Source organism: Miscanthus floridulus, chromosome 1 (assembly GCF_019320115.1).
Source record: "Miscanthus floridulus cultivar M001 chromosome 1, ASM1932011v1, whole genome shotgun sequence".
Taxonomy (NCBI): Eukaryota; Viridiplantae; Streptophyta; class Magnoliopsida; order Poales; family Poaceae; genus Miscanthus; species Miscanthus floridulus.
The window spans coordinates 18,091,413-18,101,077 of record NC_089580.1 but is presented as its reverse complement, the minus strand read 5'-3'; the positions used below and the strand labels follow the sequence as shown (position 1 = coordinate 18,101,077).

At 48.5% G+C, this 9,665-nt stretch overlaps 1 protein-coding gene across 1 annotated transcript; it reads left to right on the top strand.

The window, feature by feature from the left end:
• Positions 1–6,665: 6,665 nt before the first annotated feature.
• LOC136449895 (DELLA protein DWARF8-like) lies at positions 6,666–9,072 on the top strand. Its single transcript, XM_066450152.1, has one exon. The coding sequence runs from the start codon at positions 6,826–6,828 to the stop codon at positions 8,713–8,715; it is 1,890 nt and encodes a 629-aa protein (XP_066306249.1). The 5' UTR covers positions 6,666–6,825; the 3' UTR covers positions 8,716–9,072.
• Positions 9,073–9,665: the final 593 nt, after the last annotated feature.

The following is a 9,665-nucleotide window of genomic DNA, read 5'->3' as shown; positions in this document are numbered from 1 at the left end:
GCCCTAAGAGGAGAGACGGCGGTTCACCACTCTACACGGTTGTAGACATCAAAATACATGCCCTAACACGCCTTACGAGCACACACACACCAGAGACTTGGAATCAGTTCTCTCTCTCATTCGTTTGTAACTCCTACTACAAACTTTCAGTGCCAGTAACACGAGCAGCAACGACGAACTAGACGTAGAGCACACCGTCAGGAACATCCACCGTCATCATCGGCCTCGCCGTCCTGCCTGCGACGCCAGGCGCTCCAGGCCGTTACGACGACTGCCGTCACGGCGAATCATCTTCTTTCCTTGCAGCCCCGCTCCGCCCGCCCCCACTCCACGTTCCCAGCTCCCACCCACGCTGGCTAGAGGGACCGCCAATACACACACTACACACGCCCCCATCCACGAGTCCACCACCGCGCCCGCCACGGACGGACGGGACGGCGGCCGCGCCCGCGCGGCTCGGGGCCAAAATGGCGTAATAGCGTCCCGTCGCGTCGGGTCCATGTCCAGCACAGCGCAGCGCAACGGCACGGGGGCAACGAACGCACACCACCCCCGTGACCGCTACACGGCGGCCCCCGCGGGCCGCGGCGCGAGCGCGACGGGAACGTGCGCGCGCTGGCCCGGTGGTGGCGCGGGGCCATGGCAGGAAGGGCCGGGCCCCGTGCCTGGTGTGCCCGTGCCTGGTGTGCCCGTACGTCGGCCGGGGAAAGGCGGGCCCCGCCCGTCCTCATCCTGCACGCCGAGTGCTACGCTACGTGCACTGCGCTTCTTACACCTGCCTGTTGAACAACGACGAGTTTTTATTTCCCTCTAAACTTGATTACGAGTAGTTGATGATGTTCTAAATGATGATTGAGAAGGTAGCAGCAGCTGGGGGAGCTCTCAGATCAGATACGTGTTATTGGTACCCTACGCTAACACGATTGATTAGCCCAAAGTACAGACACGAAACAGCTTGCCTTAATATCTAAGGCGATGTGCTAACGAATGGATGTGTTGGAGAACAATAAACAATGTCGTCGAGAGCTTAGTTATGCCTAGCTAGCGATAAGCTCGCTCGCGGTTGCTAAAGAGGGACGCGTCACGCGTGTAAGCCTCTCGGCTTCATTGGTGTAGCAAGGATCAGGGTTTCTAATGTTTCATTCCCAGTAATCTAGTAGTCTAATAAAGAGAGAGGCAAAAAGAAAACCGGCACTAGCTCACCTTAAATAGCTTAACGAGGTTGTTGTAGTGAATAAAATAGAAAAAAGAGTCAATGAGATTTCCAAATACACTAGCTCATTGTTTTGGTGGCGTGACTACCCAAATCATGTACATGATTCTTTTTTTCCCGACAGAAATACCTCAACAACCAGAAGAAAGTTTATACTATTGGTGCACAAGAACCTCACACAGTCACACTCCATTAATCTAGTACGGCTTGATTTATCTCCAAAAGGCAGATCCGGAGGCCGGCCGCTTGCATGCATCTCAAAGCCGTGAACCGAGGCATGCACATTCGCAGCGTGCTCTGCTCCAGTGCACCTGTCCTCCGCACCAAAACGTGTAGGCGTAGCGATTCTGCGTCCTCCCGTACAGTCGTGCACAACGGCACGAGGCAACAAGGCCAAGGCGCACGCACCACCTCATCTCTGACCTGAGCCTTTCCTTGCCACCCCTGTTTGCGAGTCGTACGATACGGCGATACGGTAAAAATTCCCGCGCGAACGCGGTGCACGGTGGACCGATCCCAGCCGGCCCCAGAGGAGGCCCGCGCGGCAGCAGCTCTGGTCCACAAACACTCGGGCTTCACAGTGATCTCCCAGGGAGCAGCACATGGCGCTGCCTGGCACGTGGCAGCAGCGGCCTCGCTCGCGTTCGGGTCGCGATGAGGATTGGGGCTTGGGGGCCTCCGCCGTCCGGCCTCGTGAACCTGTGGCTCGTCGAGGACGGGGCCGGCGAAACCGGATCCGTTGCGCGGATCGCAAAGCGCGTGGGGGCTCGCCGGCGACCGTCCGTGGCCCACGGCAGCTCAGCGCGCCTGTGATTGGATTAGCACGTAACTGTGCGCAGCAGAGACAATGGATGCCACGGAATATTTAAACAAAAATAAGTGGGAGGCTGGGTCCAACGATTTGCCCATGACCGGATGCCTTTTGTACCAAGCAGCCATGTTTGCCTCCCTGTGGCCTGCGTCAAATATCTACAGCAACCACTGTCTTTTTTAGACGAAAAGGCACGTGTTTTAGCTTAGTTCTTTATAATTCGGGGAGGTTGGCCAAAAGTATGGACACCAGTGAAAACAAATACAGTATATGGTCATAGCATGGATCACGGTAATGAGGTAGAGTGTCATAGTAAGTAGGAGGCTAACTCGCTAGTGTCCGTGATGGTTCCATGGTTTAGTTTGGAATGCTTAGGCCAACTGTTGGTGTAATGATGGGCTGGCTACTACTGCTTGAGGCAAGAGTGGCTCCAACAAACATTAGCAATATTATGATGATGAACCCAAAAATGTTTTAGAGCAAAACAGGCAACTAGTCTTTGACAAATGTACAAGATTATTTAAGTTTTAAATTTCCAAGAGAGACTTAGGCAATAATTCTATCGAGCTTAAAACAAAACTGAAGGATATCTAGATCTCCCTTCGGTAGAAATCGTGCAGCCACCCCAAAGGAGTGGAATAAAAAGTATGAGGAGTCTTTAAGCCAATTATTTGGTCGATGATGTATGGAGTTGGTGCAAATAGATGTATTTGGCGGGACATCAAGAGAGAACAATTACAATCAAACAAATAAACATTTAAAAATGTTTCATGTATACAATAAAAACAAACTACACATGCTATTTAACACAGATCACATAGTTGGTTATATATATACAACAATGTTAAAAAAAAGCCCTCACGTTTGTCAGGAGAGCAGAAATTAAGAGATTACTTAAAAAGAGAAAGATTATACACCATTGAATTTTATTATGAATAACAATCTATATTAAACCAAGGAGCCCATAACAAACACAACATCATGTTTCACATCTCAACAAAGTGAAATGTCATAATCCAATTATAATACTGAAAGAAAGTCCTACTAACAAACAAAACAAATTACCTAGCCAATCTAAAAAAAAGGAAATTATCATGCAAAAATGAAATAAACAACATTATTAGAAACAAAAAGAAATACAATCATGAGCAAATAAGGATGGAATGGGAAACAAAGAGCATGTTCCGATCATTGGGGTAGCGGCTATGCAAAGTTCGGAATGACGATGATGAACATAGCAAAAAGAGAAAAAAAAACTTAAACATATTTAGTTATACTTACAATCAAAGATATCATAGTTCTAAATCATATGGTGGGGGTCCATGAATAATATAATTAGTAAACAATAAATGTGAAATTACAAATTAGACCAGAAAAATATATAAATAAAAAGTTCATGTAAAACACAACCAATAAAGAAAATTGAATAAAAATATGAAGAGTTAATAGCTTGAACTCCAAATAAATCATATAGAAAGATACCAAAAAAATTACATAAAATATAAATATTAAGTAGCTACATTTAAAAATAAATGTTGTACACAAAATTAATTTGGTTTTCATATGTTCAAAAAAATATATAAATAAAATAGTTAATGTGTGTCATTGTATTAATAAGAAAAGTTGAAAAAATGTATTTCTTTCACTCTTTATAACTAGAAACTACAATATTGACTTTATATATGAAAATTGTAATAGTTTATTCTATCAAGAATTACAAGAATAAAAGATAAATAAAGACTACAATGCATGCAAACACATGTATAAAAAGTGATAGTAGTATACAATTCATTTAATGGCATAACTAAAATTTTGCAAAGGTAATAAAAAACAAAAGAAAAAAACACAGAGGACGTCTATGAGAAGTATTGCACTGATGCATATGAGCTATCCAAGGAAATCACTAATGTCTTGGCACACCAAGAAAAACCTTTGAAACATGCCGCACCCCAGTGGCGGAGCCAGGATTTATACTCAGGGGGGGGCGCCGTCAGGAATTATACTTAGGGGGGCGGCTCGGTCTTTTTCATTGCGATAATTTTATTATCTAGTTGTGTTTTGTATAATTATATTATCTAGAAGATATTAATAGGTATATATGACAAGAATTTTATATAATCTCCCTCTTAATATAAATAAAACATATTAAGTCATACTACTATTTTTTGTTGTTGTGAAACATTGGGGGGGCCATGGCCCCTGCCAGCCCCCCCTTGGCTCCGCCAGTGCCGCACCCCCACCCCTCTTCTCCACCTTCGGCGCTCTATGCTTTGCCATATCAACATGTCCAACATTGTGGATGGATCTGGTTATGTTTTGCGGCAAAAAGGTAACTATGAATATGCAATAGAATGTAGTACAAGATAATCTGAAGTTTATATTTATATAAGAGGGCCAAGGAATTAAACAATTTCTAGGCGACTTGGGTGTGATTTTATTGAGTACTGAAGCTCACCAAAGTGAAATTGAAAGACTACCTTAATTTGGCATCAACAGAAAATTGCTCATCCATGTGATTGGAGTGGGAAGAAAAGTAAGATGAGAGAGAGAGACAATAATAGGCATAAGCCAAGATATTATCGGTGATAGCTACATGGAGTTTATGCGGATAGATGCAATGGAGCGCATGTAGAAAGAACCAATACAAAGAAAGAAAGAAAGAAAACTATTATAAAAAAATAATTTAAAGTTAGAAAATTTCAAATATTATAGTGAAAAAATCTAGCTATCCATAATATTTGCACGGGTCACCTAACTAGTTTTAATACACTAGCTAGCTGTTTTGACTATACGTGTTTCACGATCATCGAAGTCTTTCCATACACCTTTAGTAAAATCAATCTAAGACTAAAGACAATGTGTTTCAAAATAACAACAGTAACACAGAATATTGGTCACTTGTAATCAGTACTGTCCATAACCATATGTATAACTGGTTGCACCAGATCATTAAAAAATGAAGCATAAGTTACATTAAATTTGAATTTATAAGGAATGCAATGTTAGTCATCAACTGTGTGTATTAAGATGCATAAACAACTTATCTGGCTTTATACTGAATGATGTTCTGTATAGTACAATTGTCTAAAGTCTTATACATAGTACCTTTGAAAATTCCTTTGCAGGTAGGAAAAGTCCCAAATAAGGCTCCCAGCCAAAATGTCATGGCAAGGTCCTTTGCTCTAATTACTAGTTCTTGGACTTATTCTGCTATCATTTTTTTCCAAGGCTTCATGCTATTCTCTTTGAGTTTTGCCCTTTCCAAATGCTTCTACTATGTCTCGTTTGGCATGGCTCTAGCTCCTTGCTACCCTACGTAGAAGAGTTGGAACCGATGAAGCAAAAAATATTGATTTTATATGCTCCTAATTTGTTTTAAGATGATAGATAAAAATGCCTCCTTGCAATAGTGCATGGAGGAGCCACAAACAAAGCTAATCGGAGCTCTACCAAACATTAAATTTTGATCCTCTCTAGCACATTAAATTTTTTTATAAGGGCACATTAAAAAAAATTAATGTCCGGAGGTAGCTCTATTGAGCCCGCAATGTAACGTGAAAACCCTCGGTTCGATCTAGACCTAGCTTTGACCGATTTACAAACTACATGAGCGACATTTAACTGAACCAGGACAAGAATGTTAGACAAAACTTAGGAATTCTTACTTTGCAAAGGGTCCTATCAATAAGCTTGGATGATCTGTGTTTTTCCCCCAAAATTTAGATCCTTTCCACAAAATAACTATTTTTGGTTTCAAAGCTTAATTAGTATTTTAAACTTTAATGGATTCACATTCGACATGATTTGGGCCACAAAGATGTATGAATTCTGACTGTGACAGAATGCATACTCCTAGATGAATCTAATTACAGAAGGCAGGGAAAGAGTACTGTTTTTTTTTTTTTTGCTAGAAAAGGGTAGGCTGCATCCTTTTAAATAATTACGTCGATGGTCGATATTTGGGGAATTTTGCCTGATAGTCCAACGCCCTGTTCGTTTGGGCTTGTTTGGCTGATAAACCATGATTAAAAGTACCATTGGCTGATTTGATGTAAGAAAAAATATTACTTATTGACTAAAAAAATACAACTTATAAACTAACCAAGCCCAAACAAACTGAGCAAGCCTCAAGGCGCCTTCCCCACTCGCGGCATTTCTCTAGCCGCAGGCTGAACTACAGAGTTTAGTTCCACGAGCTACAAAGTTCAGCTCGCCATTGGCCTGCAAGATGGAGAAGCGAGCCGTGGACGCAGCTCCCCACTTCTCATCGCCCTCTTTTTAATTTGTGGCGATGTTTAGGGTGGTGAGCGGAGGATTTCTAACTGGATGGTGAAGTTTGTCTGGTCAAAAGGACGGGCGCGACGAATCCGTCCGTCCATCCAACGCTGTGCGCGCATTGGAGGAGGGACCTGCCAGGGCCCCACCTGCAGCGAGAGACTATAGATAGATGCCTTCCTCTCTGATTTCTGAACTGATTTAAGTTAGTTGATGCTAGTTTATTATGAGAAAAAAATATTATTGACCGATTGGTAGCGAACGGGACGCTGATCACCTGATGGCTGATGCCTTCGCGGCCGTCTTCGCCTGCCGCTGCTGCTACTACAACTATTTCCCCTGCTCGCTTCCCCCGTCTCCTCTCGCCCCAGCCGCTTCCCTCCCCCTCCCCCTCCCCCTCCCCATCCCCTTTCCTTCCGCACTCCCACTTCCCAACCCTGGATCCAAATCCCAAGCTATCACAGAACCGAAACCGAGGCGCGCAAGTAATTATTAGCTGGCTAGCTAGGCCTGTAGCTCGGAGATCATGAAGCGCGAGTACCAAGACGCCGGCAGGAGCGGCGGCGACATGGGCTCCTCCAAGGACAAGATGATGGTGGCGGCGGCGGGGGCAGGGGAGCAGGAGGAGGAGGAGATGGACGAGATGCTGGCCGCGCTCGGGTACAAGGTGCGTTCGTCGGATATGGCCGACGTCGCACAGAAGCTGGAGCAGCTCGAGATGGCCATGGGGATGGGCGGCGTTGGCGGCGCCGGCGCTACCGCTGATGACGGCTTCATCTCCCACCTCGCCACGGACACCGTGCACTACAATCCCTCCGACCTGTCGTCCTGGGTCGAGAGCATGCTGTCCGAGCTCAACGCGCCCCCGCCGCCGCTCCCGCCCGCGACGCCGCCGGCCCCGAGGCTCGCGTCCACCTCGTCCACCGTCACAAGTGGCGCCGCCGTCGCCGCCGCCGGTGCTGGCTACTTTGATCTCCCGCCCGCCGTCGACTCGTCCAGCAGCACCTACGCCCTGAAGCCGATCCCCTCGCCGGTGGTGGCGTCGGCCGACCCGTCGTCCACGGACTCGACACGGGAGCCCAAGCGGATGCGGACTGGCGGCGGCAGCACGTCGTCTTCCTCTTCCTCGTCGTCATCCATGGATGGCGGTCGCACTAGGAGCCCCGTGGTCGAAGCTGCCCCACCCGCGACGCAAGCGTCCGCGGCGGCCAACGGGCCCGCGGTGCCGGTGGTGGTGATGGACACGCAGGAGGCTGGGATCCGGCTCGTGCACGCGCTGCTGGCGTGCGCGGAGGCCGTGCAGCAGGAGAACTTCTCTGCGGCGGACGCGCTGGTGAAGCAGATCCCCATGCTGGCCTCGTCGCAGGGCGGTGCCATGCGCAAGGTGGCCGCCTACTTCGGCGAGGCGCTTGCTCGCCGCGTGTATCGCTTCCGCCCGACGCCGGACAGCTCCCTCCTCGATGCCGCCGTCGCCGACTTCCTACACGCGCACTTCTACGAGTCCTGCCCCTACCTCAAGTTCGCCCACTTCACCGCGAACCAGGCCATCCTCGAGGCTTTCGCCGGCTGCCGCCGCGTCCACGTCGTCGACTTCGGCATCAAGCATGGGTTGCAGTGGCCGGCTCTTCTCCAGGCCCTCGCCCTCCGCCCTGGCGGGCCCCCATCGTTCCGACTCACCGGCGTCGGCCCACCGCAGCACGACGAGACCGACGCCTTGCAGCAGGTGGGTTGGAAACTTGCCCAGTTCGCGCACACCATCCGAGTCGACTTCCAGTACCGTGGCCTCGTCGCCGCCACGCTCGCTGACCTGGAGCCGTTCATGCTGCAACCGGAGGGCGACGACAAGGATGAGGAGCCCGAGGTGATCGCCGTCAACTCAGTGTTCGAGCTGCATCGGCTGCTCGCGCAGCCCGGCGCCCTGGAGAAGGTCCTGGGCACGGTGCGCGCGGTGCGGCCGAGGATCGTGACCGTGGTCGAGCAGGAGGCCAACCACAACTCCGGCACATTCCTTGACCGCTTCACGGAGTCGCTGCACTACTACTCCACCATGTTCGATTCTCTCGAGGGCGCCGGCTCCGGCCAATCCACCGATGCCTCTCCGCCCGCGGCCGGCGGCACCGACCAGGTCATGTCCGAGGTGTACCTGGGCCGGCAGATCTGCAACGTCGTGGCATGTGAGGGCGCGGAGCGCACGGAGCGCCACGAGACGCTGGGTCAGTGGCGCAGCCGCCTCGGCGACTCCGGGTTCGAGCCCGTGCACCTGGGCTCCAATGCCTACAAGCAGGCGAGCACGCTGCTGGCACTCTTCAACGGCGGCGACGGGTACAAGGTGGAGGAGAAGGATGGGTGCCTGACCCTGGGGTGGCATACGCGCCCGCTCATCGCCACCTCGGCCTGGCGCCTCGCCGCTCCGTGATCGAGGGGTGGGGTTTTGGACGCTGATCAAGGCACACGTCCCCCGGCACGGGCATGGCGCACCCTCCCCGAGCTCGCCGGCACAGTTGAAGCTAGACGTCAATGAACGCTGAATTGCAGTTACTAGGAGACCGGGCCACGGTTCTCGCCGGCGTGATGAGATGGACACTTTGACTCCGACCGGATCGGCCTCTCTTCCCGTTGCTTCAATCCGTCAACCAACTATGGTAGCCCGTAGCCTATTGTTATGTTTAAATGTCTATTATTATTATGTGTGATTCCTCCAAGCGCTGATATCCAATAAGGACGAACCGGATTTCGTTAGCTCGAATGAGAATTTTGTATACAGTGCATCCAATCTGAACTTAGCTATGTTCATCTGTTCGAATGCTTCTTGCATCATGTACACAATTCTTGCCCTATTCGTCCTCTATATGATGATGATCGTAATGCTGCATTCCGTATTTATATTTACGATCTCATCACTAGAATAGATAAGGTCTTGCCCATCCTGTAAGAAATCCTCCAGTCTCGTAGAGGTAGGCATGGCCGATGCGTCCTGCGCTTGCTAATGTTGGAAACATCTCGTTACATGGGAGCTGCATCGCAAGTATGGATGAAAATGGTACGGATATTTATCCGACCGTCCGTTCGACCGAACAAATATGAACACTTAAATGGATAATTATATGGATATTCGGATTTTTTTCCGGATACGGATACTTAAATGGATAGTTTACACGGATATCAAATACAAATATGATATCGTCGGTATCCGGCGGATACGGATAATCCGAGTAAAAAAACGGATATATCCGTCCGGATACTATCTGTTTAAGTTCAAACGACCTTGGATGGAGAAATGATCAAAATAAAAATTGTAGATCTTGATGAGCTGAACAAACTTGGTATTCAAAACTTTTCAATTTGAGACAATCTAGGGTTCCGAAA

Excerpts from the sequence above, each read along its gene's own strand:
- LOC136449895 (XM_066450152.1), top strand. The coding sequence starts at position 6,826 with ATGAAGCGCGAGTACCAAGACGCCGGCAGGAGCGGCGGCGACATGGGC.